Genomic DNA, 14,051 nt, shown 5'->3' on the forward strand with positions numbered 1-14,051 from the left:
TGAGACCAGGTTTCATGTTCTCTGTGTATATAAATCTCCCCACTTTATTTTCCACTGAATGCATTCGATGAAGTGAGCTGTAGCTCACGAAAGCTTATGTTCAAATAAATGTGTTCGTCTCTAAGGTGCCACAAGCACTCCTTTTCTTTTTGCGGATACAGACTAACACGGCTGCTACTTGGAAACCAGTTGAGACCAGAGGTTTTTCGGATACTCGGTAAGGAAAGTGTACTTGGTGGCAAGTAGCTCATTGTCTGCGGCTATGATCCTGCTTGGAGTGAAACATCACTGGTTCTGACCTAATCAAACCTTTTGTGGTAGTTGTGATAAAATTAGTGACTTACTTGTAACTCGGTGACTACATGGAAGTCCTATTAAAACCATGAATAACAATCAGTCATCTTGAATATTTATATTGTGCCTCCAAATTTACAGGTGAGGAGCTTTTGGGGAAACATCAAAGAAATTAGTAGCTGAGATAGCAGAAAAGCCTTCACTCTCACCTATCAAAGCAAGCATAGCAATCCATTGGTTACTTCAGCACCAAGGATTTCTGAGAGAACTGTTACCTTGGCAGATGGAAAAATCTGGAGAAATTTCCAAGGAAAGTTAGATAAATTTCCTACAAACCAACAAAATCCTCAGCATGACAAAGACAAAAAGAGCATTTGTGTGTGAGAGCTCACAATTCCCATACAAGACATTTCCTTTGGATTCACAGTCTGCACCAGTAGTCTTACTTGGGCTGGCAGTAGTCAGAGCAAGGCATAGGTCACAAATTATGCATGCTGACAAGACAGTTGCTGGAAAGGATTCAGACTCGCCAGTTGTTCAAAATCAAGAAGAGCGTTGAATCTGATGCAGAGAATTGTTCTCCCCTGTGTCAAAACAAGCCTGGCATTGGCCATAATTATACAATCATAGTAAATATTTACAAACATCCAAAACTTGTCATTTCCTGGCTATGGTCATCTGTGGCCAATTCTTTCCAGTGGCTAGAATTGCTGGTGTCACACATCTGCTTCATCCCCTGAGCGGGTTTCTCAAAATGTGCCTGCAGAAATTCCTTCTGAGGACATGGCACCTGATACAATGCAAAATTAGGTGTCCTTCTCAGATTGCATCCAAATTGCCATCCAGGCAATTACGTGCTCACAGGGGAAGTCTCCTACCTCTTGTGGGAGTTAGAGGTTGGCTTATGATTGAGGCATGAGTGTTTATATCCCTTCCAAATCCAGGGAGAAACCAGAGATCATAGCTTCTCCATGGCAATAGAAATAATGTCTTGGGCAGAGAAGAATCTGCTACCTTTCAAGACAACTCACATGTAAGATATAGAAGACAGAAAAAAGGGAGAGTTGAAGTTCTCCACTGTCCCAGAAGACACTTCGGATTTGCTAGTTAGTCAAGGAACCCACATAGCACCTGAAGACCAGTCCTCTTGAAGGAGAGCCTTTTTCATCCACAACTGCAACACGTACAGTTAATCACCTGGCTTTTGGAAGAGACATATAGTTCAGCATGGATTCTCCATTAGCTTTGGATGTATTTTGGTATCCAGGCAGAACTCAACCAGGTAATTTCATTCATTGATTTAGTCAAATTTGCATTTCTGATGTGAAGGGAAACAGAAAGCTCTTTGGAGCAGGGCCTGCCTCTTAGTTTGTACTGTGGCTGACACCATGGGGACCTGATCTCTAGGTGCTACCTGGATACAAATATTATAATAAAAAGTTCTGGTGATCTCAGCTACATTAGTTTCTCCAGAATTGTTGATTTGACTCCTACAGCCAAGCACCAGAGTGTGCAATAGAATGAGAAACATGGGAACCAGCACTAGTGTGGTGTTCCTTATGCAGGCACATCAGAGTCTCCATTTGAGTATCATCAAATGCCCAGATTAATCAATGACAGATTAGGCAATCATGTGGCTGGCTTTTCTTGTCATCATTACCTTCAAAGGGCAGGTTTTGGAATTAGCTCTCCCACCATTTTGTTCTGTTAGCCATTTCTTTGGCAGTTTGTGGCATACATGGGCATTCCTAGTACTCTAATGATATATCTCAAGCATATGGAGTACAAAAGCCAAGTGTACCCTGTTCAGCTCACTCTATCCAAAATGCCAAGGCTCTAGGACCTCAAAGTTGTTGCAAGCAAGATGTTAGAATCCTACACCAGTTGGCATGCTAGGAATCTGGGAAACTATTCACAGAAGTCTCTCGAAGCATTGGGGAAAATGTGTATGAGCCTCATCCGAAGAGTTGCAAAGTAAGGGTATGTCTACACTACCCGCCAGATTGGCGGGTAGTGATCAATCTATCGGGGATCGATTTATTGCGTCTAGTGTAGACGTGATAAGTCGATTGCTCTGCCGTCAACTCCTGTACTCCACTGCAGCGAGAGGCGGGAGTGGCGGCAGTTGACCCCGCACTGTGAGGATGCAAGGTAAGTCAACCTAAGATGCATTGACTTCAGCTGTGCTGTTCTTGTAGCTGAAGTTGCGTATTTTAGGTTGATCCCCCCCCACCCCAGCCCCCTACCCCCCAGTGCAGACCAGGCCTAAGTTTCCATTCGTCTGCAGAAGAAAGCCTTTGGTAGGTGGGTGCTTCTAGGTTGGTTTCTACCTAATTCCTTGCCTTATATGGGGGGAAACCTTTCCCTTCCTGTCTTTTATTCTAATGTAATAATAAACTCTGCATATTCTTTTCCCCCCCACACTTCTAGGATTCACCGCTGGCTACTTCTTGTTAGTGATGAATTAGGAGAGAAGTTGTGCAACAAAATGAGAAATTCCTTACCTAATAATTTTCTTTCTGTTCTCTCCTCATTCAGCCACCCTGACAATCTGATAAATTACCAAAATACAAAATGGAATTTTTCTCTAAAGGGAGATTCAGACATATAATTGTTTTAGGTTATTTAATACATTATACCCAGTTGTCTTAATACTAATAATTAGTTGCTGAAGTGTTTCTACAACTGTAGAACAGCTCTTCTGGTGGCCTGGACTGAAGGGCTGGGTTTACTCCTGGAGCCTCTAGCAACAAACATTGGACTGCCTCCAAATCCCATAGGTGGGGTACTAACTATTAGTGATGAATGATGAGAAGAGCTGTCCAACAGAAAATGATCAGATACGAAATTTTCTCATTCTTTGCAGGCAGTTGGATTCTGTCCTCACTGATCTCACGCGTAATTCTGCAGAAGGCACAGAGTACTTCAAAATGCTTGTCGACGTGTTTGCTCCTGAATTCCGCAGTCCAAAGAACATGCACTTGCGCAACTTTTACATTATTGTTCCCCCACTGGTTAGTATTTTTGCCACTTAAATTGATGTGATTTTTTTTTTTTTTTGGATGTGTGGTTTAATGTTATGCATCATAAGTACATGTGTAGTAAGCTATTCAAGCCGACTTGAGCACCAACTCCCAACAGTGCACAGATGGGACCTCTTTACTGGAAGAGTAACTTCAAAAATCTTTCCATCCATTAAATTAAATCAGTGCAGGAATCTTAATGGCGGAGAGAGAAAAGAGACATCTGGGATAGTATGCGATGAAAAAAGACAGGAATGAAAGGGGAAAAAGCAATGATATTAAATTGCCTCTTCCCCAAAAGTGTCCTTTCAGCAGCAGCTTGGGGACCTCCAACCACTTTTAACTCCAAGTTCTAGTGTATAAACTCTAAGGCCCTCATCCTGCAGTTGGATCTGGTCTGGAAGATCCTTGCCTTCCATGCAGAGCCCCACTGACTTCAGCAGGGTGCTGCCCACTTGGATCTGATGGCATGATCAAGGCCAACGTTGGGAACTGTTCACTGTTCCAAAACTAGCTTTTGTAATAGAAAATTAGCTGAAAGTGGCTGAACCTCCAGCTGTGATTGTGAAAGATGAGGTGGGATCATGGGTGATATAAATGAGGAAAATAGGGCCACATAATCCAAGGAAAGGCTAGAAAACTAACGAATGAATATATTCAAACAAGAAGGGGGAAAGTTTCTCTCCTTTTCCCTACATCTTTCAGCTGTTTTTCCGAGATGGCTGCATTTCAGAAAGCTTCATTAAATATCTTTTTGAACTGAGCTACACTCTGATGAATGCACCACTCTGGTGTGCGTATTAATAAACTACTGGTTTGCTCACTGCATGAATTGAAGAGAATTGGCATTTCGCCTAAAACACATCCATTGTGCGCAAGTGCTACAATTATATGAAAGAGTAGCTCCATCTAACAGAGTAATAAAACTGCATGAGACTCTCCTGTGTGACTTTCTGAACAAAATTGATTCAGTACTAATTTAAAACACTGTCTTTAGTGAGCTTTTGAAAAACGTCTTCGATCTTTGGGTTAGGTTTAAGACAAGGTATTTATTTTGTTTATATTGAGCTTTATTAAAACCTCCATTGGACACCTGCTCCGTGCTCCTGTTCTATGTCCCTTATATTAAACAATGATATAATATAAAGCACTCGACATCATCAGCAGATATAATGAAAATTATACCTTACATTATTAATTATATTGTACAAACTCAGAACCCTCCAATCCTCAGCTGACCGTCTCCCCAAAAGCCTAGGAAACAGATGTGCTGTCCATCCAAAACCCTTATAAATCAGGGACTCGGAATGTAGCTCGGGTTTTTGGATGTAATTATATTTTACAACTGACAACATTGCAAATGGCCACCTTTCATTTTACCAAATCTTACTCTTGGGTTATGTCTACACTATGGATCTTACAGCGGCACAGCTGTGCCTCTGGAGCTGCGCTGCTGTAAGGTCTCCCTGTAGCCATTCTATGCCGGCGGGAGAGAGCTCTCTTGTCGACTTATCGCTGTCCACACTGGAGCTTTTGTTGGTGAAACTTATGTTGGCAAGGGGTGTGTTTTTTCACACCCCTGACGGACAAACGTTTTACCAACAAAAGTGCTAGTGTAGACAAAGTCTGAAATGATATTCTTTGGGACAACTGCCTTTCCTTCATTTCAGACTCTCAACTTTGTAGAACATTCAATTAGCTGTAAAGAGAAGCTGAATAAAAAGAACAAAGGTGGAGCAGCTTTCACTGATGATGGTTTTGCCATGGGTAAGTTTGACCATACTGTCTTGTCTTCCAGTCAATTGGCATAATTCTGAGTTTACAAAATAATAATTTGCCACAACTTTTATGTTTAGCATTGCCCACTATTTATGATTTTAAAATTTGAATTGTCCTTACTTCAGCATGACTGACTTGTGTAGATTATTGCTTTCCAGTTTCAATGGTGTACTTAGTTCTCTTACTTCTCTATGCGAACTAGGACAGACAACATTTCACCACAGGAAAATGGAATTTTACACAAGTCTGTTTCATCATTCGTTGGGTGTTTTAGTGATTTTATTTAGTTCAACATTTTTATTTTCAGGGGAGCATGCATAAAAGCACATCTAGCTGTGATGTTTTACGAAGTAAAACTTGCTCTTTATTATAGCTTCACAGTTAAGACTTAATTGTAACATAGCATGTAAAGTGAATAGTCCCAATACTGATATTAGAGGATATTCAAGGGTGTATATATAGAATATGTGCCTTCATTTGTTCAATTTGTTCAATTTGACTTTGGTAAATGGTTTGTTAATGACTGCAGGTGTGGCTTACATTCTAAAGCTTTTGAATCAGTACCAGGAGTTTGATTCACTTCACTGGTTCCAGTCAGTCAGGGAGAAGTATGTGAAGGAGATAAGAGCAGTAGCTAAGCAACAGAATGTGCAATCAACTAATCAAGATGAAAAGCTACTACAGACTATGAACCTTACCCACAAGCGACTGGAAGTTTGTTTACAGGTACATTATGGTTCCAGTTATATGACTCGTATTGAACTCCACATTTGCTTGTCTTGGTTCAGTTGGTTATTAGTGCTATAGAAAGCACCATCAAGAATTTGTAGAGACCATTAAACTATTTACTGCTGCCTAGCACAAAAAAACGCCCCTCTCTATAGAACGGATGAGCTGGGTGGTATTAATTATATATTTAATGCTGAAAGTGTGCTTGGTGCTTTAAGATGTGTTAGACGAGAAATACCTTGCTCCTAAGAGCTTGAAATCTACAATAGATGGCTAACTTGAGAGAGAATGACTGACGATGGAATTAGGAGGTAGGTAGCAATAAACAATATGATGATGTATATGTTTGTGTATAGAGAGTCAAAGGAGCTTGGTTCATAGCATTGGCTATTATGACTTCTGTGAATTGTGAAGATGAGTAATGTCCCAGCTATCAAACCAAGGAAAGGCAAGCCTTATTCAGTATTTTTTGAAATATAGTAGTTTTAACTTCTAGGCATAAAAATTACAATTCTTTCTGCCTTATGTAGGTAATACCACCTCTTATAGCTGTAAGGTAACATGGAAAATCAGTAATTCAAATGGATAGAAGTAACACACGTGACACAAGACTTAATCTATTTAATGCACTAATATAAAGTTCTTTTGTCCAGTTTAAGTGCTTTGTAAAATGCATGTGAACAAGGTATAAAGTGGGATTTCCAAAAGCACCTAAGTGACTTAGAAGTATTGACTTTCACTTAGGTGCTTCTGCAGATCCCATTCACATATGCTGTAGATAATAATTCTGTGATATACTACCGCTTACTGAAAGTCTCTTTCTTGTCTCAATATTTTTCATTAGGAGTTTGAACTGCTTTATTTCTCGCTAAGCAGTGCAAGAATATTTTTTAGAGCAGACAAAACTGCAGCAGAAGAAAACCAGGAAAAGAAAGAGAGAGAAGGTTAGTGAATGTTATAGAACTTTTTCAGATCTTGACATTCTTGTGTCTTCAGAGATACCCTGATTAGGATTTTGTGGTTTCCTGTGTAATATGGCTCAGACTTCAACATGGGGTGCTATCTCCTTGTCCTGTGTAACTACATTCTTCTTACTGTCAGTTGATTCAGCAGAACTCCTACACACTCCAGATATTGTTGTCAGAGCCTAATGGTGATTCAGGACTCAAAGACAGCTGATTGTGGTGGTATCTGGAGTGGAGTGAATTTTAAACCAGATTATTGAGCCCAAAAGCCACTGATGGGGGAGGAAGGCAGATAACAGTAATATCACTTAATGGGCTAAATGCATTATCATTCTCACCATCACCAATTTGGTAATGGTAAACTCCTCCCCTCCACTGTCTTTATGATAAACTCTTTGAAGGAATTCCATTTGAATTATTCATCATTGCTACTAGCTACAGTTCAGTGGCAGTGATTAGGGCTCCATGTCTGTCACTGAGGTCGTGGAAGTCACAGAGTCTCTCTGTGACTTCTGCAGCAGCCGTTGTGGCTGACCCCAGGGCCACCCAAGCAGCTGGCCCCAGGGATAGTTGCTCAGGTGGCCCTGGGGAGAACCACCTTGGCTGCTGCTGGAACAGCTCCGCAGCCAGCCACTCGGGTGGCCTCCCATCCAGCCACACAGCTAAGATTTAGTCATGGGTATTTATAGTACAATCAGGGACAGGTCACAGGCCATGAAATTTTGTTTGTTGCCCATTACCTGTCCATGACTTACACTAAAAATACCCACGACTAAATTGTAGCCTTAGCTGTGATTAAGGAACTATTTTTAACTCTCCTACAAAGATCATTGGCAACATGTAGGGAGATAAAGGTTTGAACATACTATACTTCTAACATGCAGATGCTCACAATGTATTTTGTCTTGGCTGATGAACTGCTAATACAGGATTTAGGAAGTATATTGTTGTTTCATGGTTTAGGTGACGCGCCCAATTAACATTAGTAGGCATTATATATATTCAGTGTCAGGAGAATAATCCTACCACACAAATTTATATAGTCTCTCTTTGGAAGGGAGAGTTTGCATGTGTGGTTGAAAGCCTGTCTCTTTAAAAAATAGAAAGTGCTCACAAGGATTGTGAGGTAGATATATGGTTGTCCCAAGGAATTTAGGAAAATTGCTATAGTTAATCCCACACAGGCGAATGTAGTGAAGTTGAAAACAGAATTAGTAGCATTTGGCCAGCAATGCCTCTTTTAAAGGTAGTACAACCTAAACTTCCTGTCTGTAGTTCTGGTAGGTTCCTACCACAGACGTTATGAGTTTTCGGCTAAAAACACACACAATTTTTCATTTAAAAAATGTAAATAAAATGTAAGTGTGCCAGAAACATAAAGGAAGTAAACAGAACAAGGGGACCGTCCTGAAAGGATCCATTATTTTTTCTACCAAGGGAAGCTGGCTAGTTCACTAAGGAAACTTCTTTTTTTAGGATGAAATAGCATTAGTTTGCAGGGTCAGGGCCTTATTGCTACACAGTCAGTTAGAAGAAAAGGAGTACTTGTGGCACCTTAGAGACTAACCAATTTATTAGAGCATAAGCTTTCGTGAGCTACAGCTCACTTCCTCAGATGCTACAGTCAGTTAGGATATCTCAGCCCAGAGAATAGAACTGGAACGTTCATGGCATACAGCAAGCTTACTTTTCACAATGTCTGGTTAAAACAAATTATTGCTTTAAATATAACATATCTGTTAGTTTCAACTTCTCTTTTTAATTCTTTTTTTTCTTCTGTAGAAGAATCTGTCAAAACAAGCAATGGAGACCTCTCCACTGCTGCACCTGCAGATCCTGTTGTGAAATGACATTGCTGGTATGCGTTATTTGTATGAGCTATCAGAATTATTCATTATCCTGTTCCTGCCAATAACTTTTTGTAGGGATAAAATCTCTAGATTTGATTTACCTCTTGTGTTAAAATCAATAGAAAATGGTACAATAGTGTAGCAGTACCCACTGGGCTGCTACAGCTGTGTGTGTGTCCGTATTTCCTTTGGAAAACCCTATTTTTCAGGAGTTTATTACATTATTTACAGAATTTTGCTCTGAGCTGAAATGCAGCATGTAAAACCTTGACTTAGGAACAATTGTTTTCTTAAGTTACAGAAGTGCAGATCAAAATTATTAGTTTACTAATTTCAGATGTTTTCTTGCATCCCTAACTTTAAAACATCACTTAAAAAATCTTGTAGGCCTGGTTAGCACAAGGGCATTTTGATCTTTTCAACCAGGAAAAACACTTAAAGACAGACATAATTTGCATTTCTAGTATCTATTGTCTGAAAAATAATTTGGGTGCTGGGAATGCATCATATCCAGAGCATATGTGGCACCTAATACCATAGTCACATACCACACTGTAATGATGCTCTGCATATCTTGTGAATGTAAATTGAGACTGATACGCAGTTCAGAAACGCTTATTAATGTTAGCATATCTCAAAGCCTGTATTCTTCATTGATATTGATCCACTGGCATATCATCTGACCTAAAGGGATTAGGGCCCCTTCAGTAGCTCACTTTCCCTGCCTTTTCTTCTTTCATAACACAGAAGGGGAGACAAAGGAAAACTAAGCTAATGAAATTGCTTTAGGTTTACACTGAAGGCCTGCCTTTCATCTACAAAAGTAAGGAAATTCAGAGAAGAAAAAACCAGAGTTAGCGCTTCCTCTTATGACCAGGCACTGTATGAACAGGTGTCTGTGAATATTTAAGTGATCTTACATTTCATGAATGCTGTAGTACCTAAGCACAAGTTTCAGCCTCAAGTCTGTATCTCCTTACCTTTTTAGGTCTGTTATACCCTTTGTGTTGTCCAAACATAGTCTTACATGCTTTATGATCAATGATAATTGCACTGCAGGCTGTAAAAGCTGCTGTACACTGTGAGAATTCTGTATAACTTAAACATGTGCTTACTACAGTTTTGTAGATTGTGCAAGAGTTAGACAATAGTTATCCAGATTCCTGACTCAAGCATATGGCTAGACTTATCTTAACATTAAGTGCCAGTTACCACTAACTATGAAAAGGTACTGTTATGTTTTAATCACCCAGAATATACAACAATGCCTTGCTAGCTAAATAACACGTCAGTTAGTTTAACTGTGACTTGCAGTTTTTTGGCACATCTGGTATGTTTTATTGGACCATAGTTGCCAGTCTCATCTCCTAATTACAGTGCAAGATGCTGTTTTATAAATGTTTCATAATTACTCCAAAGCTGGTCATTGATTATGTATATATGACAAATGTGTGACACACCTGATATTTGCCCCCCGATCAGTCACTGATTCATGTAGAAATCTAGGACAAATGATGTTTTGTTGAAACTGAAGGGACCAGACTGGCGCAGAATTTTTTTCCCTAATGCTGAAACCATGATGCAGAAGCATCACAAACCGTTTACTTGGCTGCACTCATTAAATCCTTTATTTGCAATTTGTCATAATTCCTGAGATGGCCCTAGAGAGTGCTGCATACCCTAATTTGTATTTGTTTGAAGTGCTGTTTTATTTCGATGAGACTTTCATACTTAATTTGTAATTATTTGTGTCTAGTTTGACCTCCTTGGGGCAATAGCAGATATTTTCAGCAGTGCTGCTACTGCTGCTAACTTCCCTGCTCCTGTATGTGCGTATACATATGTCGCTGTTCCAGACCAGGCTTCAGTCGTATAGTTCATAGGTTCTTGGGGGGTCTGAAGAATCTATAGCTAGAGTCTCTCACTTCTCCTGTAGATTGACTCTGTGTAAACATGTACATTCATGGCATACCTATGCTGTAATAAAGTCTGCACTTTTCCCTTTTGCCCTGTAATTTGGAAGAATGCTATTACAAACCCTTAATACTTTGCAGTTAATCTTGGGTAGTGTATATGCCTGATCTGTACAGTGCGAACAGATTAATGTGGTTCCAGTGACCGAAATTCCACAGAAAGGACTAAAGGCTATTTTTAGTACCCTGTTTAGAGGTAGCATATGTGGATGTGTAATGTATGTGTGAATATATACATATGTACAATGATATAACTTCTTGCTAATATAGGATTGTAGTTAATATATTTGGAACATCTCACTATGCAGTAGAATCTCACTAATGGGGGGAACCATTGTACGGATTCATTCAGTTTCAAGCTGGAGTACTGGGGCACGCTCCCACATGTGCCAGTGTGGGAGAGCTCCCCATTAAACCCATCCATCTCACTAGGAATTACAACGGCCTGCGGTGCTACTACAGTGCAAACCTGGCCCAGCAGCTCTTGCACGATTGTGGAAGCGATTATATCAAGGCTGCTGGTCTGCAGAAGGCAGAATCTTGGAAAGCTGCTGTTGCCACTTCACTCCAAAAAGCCCTGGGCTAGTGAGGGAACAAGGATGGCCACAGCTGGCTTCATTTTGCTGAGGACTGATAGACCAGCTTCTTAGCTCCTCTTTTCCTTTCAGTCAGGAATGGGGGGGGGGGGGGAACATTGCTGAAAGCTGCCTGTCTTGCCAAGAAAGCAGCAGCAATTGCCCTCTTTCACTTATTCCTGTAGCTGGGCTGAGTGTCACAGGAAGCAGAAGTGTAGCAACAGCCCTTTTAAAAGCCCATGCCCCTCTCCTGACTGAAGAATACGGCAGCCAATCAAGCAGTAACAAAGCCCAGCCTTACAAATCCCTCTGCTGCCCCCCCGCTCCCCCCCAACAGCAGTACTGGGGGAGGAGTCTGAGTCTAGTATGTGCTCTAGTCTGATTTCAGGGTCTTACTGAATGCAAGGACTACTCATGTGCCCTTTCCACTGGCCCAGTTTGGGGTGGGGGAAGAGATTCCACTGTGATGGCTCCACCAACAGCTGACCTGTCTACACTTCAGTGAGCAGCTAATGTGCTTCCAGTGTGTATCTGTAGGCTGGAGACTTGCTGAGGTGCAGATTCCTGAGATCCTACTGCATTCTGCAAGTTGGAGGGAAATTTTAACTTTACATTGGATGGCCATTGATGACAACCATTTTCAATTTCTCAGGTATGAAGGACCAAATGTAACATGTACTATCTAACTCATTTTACAAAAAGGGTATTTTGTTACCTCTGTCTTTTTTTGGTTCTGAGTAGAGTACACTATGTACAGAAAGTTAATAAATGTAATTTTGAGAACATCATTCTATAATTTTTTGTCTTCAGTAACAGGTGTCCTCTGAACTATAAGCAGGTTTCAGTTCTTTCATAAAAATAGGTAATAGGGTGGCTGTCCTTACAAAGCAGTGCTTGGGTGGCAGGAGTAAAGTGAACAAATCCATACACAGAGGGTTGGAGAAGTAATATTTTGCTCTAATTAACTTTGAATGGTGCTCACATTCAAACATTCAGTGATAAATCTGATGGGCGTCTGGCCTTCTGTCATACTGATTCCATGCAAAATGGGCATCTGGAAAGATATTTTAGAAGATCCCCCTCTTCTAGTTAACCTTAAGCTCTCTAGTTTCAGAGGGCGGGAGGGATAGCTCAGTGGTTTGAGCATTGGCCTGCCAAACCCAGGGTTGTGAGTTGAATCCTTGAGGAGGCCATTTAGGGATCTGGGGCAAAAATTGGGGATTGGTCCTGCTTTGAGCAGGGGGTTGGACCAGATGACCTCCTGAGGTCCCTTCCAACCCTGATATTCTATGATCAGAAAAGCTAATTTCTTAGTAAGTGCCTAAAAAGAAATTTAGATTTAATTCAACTGGTTCTAAGCAATCAGCTGTTCTAGCTAAGTTTTTTAAATGAAACTAGATATAGAGAACAGCATGAACCAATGCTGTATGGGTTTTCCTCACTCAGACAGTTTTAGAAGGTTTTCCTGTGGTGTCTTGGTCTCTAAAGTATTTGCCACTGCATACAGTCTTCAGTGATCCGACAGACCAGCTGCTTCTTGACTATGCAACACAAAATGGCCAAACCTCCATAAGCAAGTCCTGTATAACTTATTGCAAATGAAACTGGAGAAAACTCCCTAGCCAGTGCACAAAGTGCCTCATTTCAGGCTAGCTCTGTGAAAACACCAGTCACTATACCACAGATTTCTAATCTAGCATTTTATTGGTAAACTTTTTTTTATTGAAGAGTGTTGCAGACCATCAGACTTTATATTTCACCATAAAATTAATGTTAAACTTACAACCATACTTAATGCTATAGACATACTGACTTATGACCGTTATCCCTGGCTGCTGCTTTCAAGAAGCTTAACCATATAAAAATAGCACACAAACATGCAAATTCCTTGACTATTTGTGGATTCTGTTTGCATTTAGTTGTATTTAAAACTAACAAATCCAGGAGTTGTTTTATATCCAGGATTTATACATTCTGTAATTGAGTAAGTGTGGTCCCCATGAAGATGAATAGGCACTTAAATTTATTTTGTAAGCTTATTCTAGGAGCAATACAAAAATAGATTATTAATAGGAAAAAATTAGTGTTTATCAAATAGTTTTGTAAATAGACTAGCACAAAAGATGAACTCTTGTTACACTTAAAGTACACTAGAAACTAGAAAACTTCATTTGAAAATAAAGTAAATAGTGCATTTTTCTTAACCTTCATTCAGATACACTATATCATGCAAACTATGGAAATTACTGAGACTATGGGTATGAAATTTCTACAGTGGCCTAATTTTCAGGGAGGCTGAGCATCCACAACTCCAACTCAAATCAATGAGAAGGTGATCAGTACCTCCAAACTAACCGGAAGTGTATAAATCTGAAGAATGAGATATTAACTCTTTGCTTTGAACAGTCAGCATTTTTCAGCTGACCGCCAGCATCAAGGGGCTAACATTGAAACATTCCACAAAAGATTGTCAGCTATTCCAAACCCAGAAGGCAACATTCTGCTCTCACTCCATTGTAAATCAAGATAAACTACACTCAGTTACTCCTTAGTGTAAGAGAGAAGAGAATCTGGCCTAGGGTGTGCACAAACATATGAAAACCAGAGATCTTTGCAAAAAAGACTCCCTGCTTTCCCCCTTCCCAGCCAACATAGGAGGAATGAAAAGTTTATGCTTCTGACTCCTCCCCCCTTTCTTCAGGTATGGCTCCATCCTCTTCTGATTGGTCATTCAATAATTTGAATTTTCCATCATTTGTTAGTGGCATGGACATCATTAACTGAGCTAGTGCTTCTGGATCCTGAAATGAAGATGTTAATGAACACTAAGTTCAACAAGCTGTGGTATCTTTTTTTTTAGCAT

The 14,051-nt window shown here is 40.2% G+C and overlaps 2 protein-coding genes across 13 annotated transcripts in view; one reads left to right on the forward strand and one right to left on the reverse strand.

The window, feature by feature from the left end:
• The window catches only part of WASHC4 (WASH complex subunit 4), a 65,845-nt gene extending 53,874 nt beyond the window's left edge, over window positions 1-11,971 (forward strand). For 3 of the 5 annotated variants that reach the window (XM_073324149.2, XM_073324140.2, XM_073324159.2), the window contains 5 exons: window positions 3,161-3,308; window positions 4,988-5,084; window positions 5,626-5,822; window positions 6,670-6,769; window positions 8,573-10,655. In XM_073324149.2, coding sequence (XP_073180250.1) covers window positions 3,161-3,308; window positions 4,988-5,084; window positions 5,626-5,822; window positions 6,670-6,769; window positions 8,573-8,640 — 610 coding nt within the window. In that variant the 3' untranslated portion in view covers window positions 8,641-10,655. Of the gene's footprint in view, window positions 1-3,160; window positions 3,309-4,987; window positions 5,085-5,625; window positions 5,823-6,669; window positions 6,770-8,572; window positions 10,656-11,045 lie in introns of those variants that run through there. The other 2 variants (XM_073324121.2, XM_073324131.2) reach the window with 2 other exon arrangements.
• Window positions 1-14,051, reverse strand: part of APPL2 (adaptor protein, phosphotyrosine interacting with PH domain and leucine zipper 2) — a 96,044-nt gene that overhangs the window by 25,749 nt on the left and 56,244 nt on the right. For 5 of the 8 annotated variants that reach the window (XM_073324173.2, XM_073324188.2, XM_078850586.1 and 2 more), the window contains one exon: window positions 2,589-13,989. The exons of the other annotated variants lie outside the window; for them this stretch is intronic. In XM_073324173.2, coding sequence (XP_073180274.1) covers window positions 13,858-13,989 — 132 coding nt within the window. In that variant the 3' untranslated portion in view covers window positions 2,589-13,857. Of the gene's footprint in view, window positions 1-2,588; window positions 13,990-14,051 lie in introns of those variants that run through there. 8 annotated transcript variants of the gene reach the window in all.

This window comes from Lepidochelys kempii, chromosome 1, assembly GCF_965140285.1.
Source record: "Lepidochelys kempii isolate rLepKem1 chromosome 1, rLepKem1.hap1, whole genome shotgun sequence".
Taxonomy (NCBI): domain Eukaryota; kingdom Metazoa; phylum Chordata; order Testudines; family Cheloniidae; genus Lepidochelys; species Lepidochelys kempii.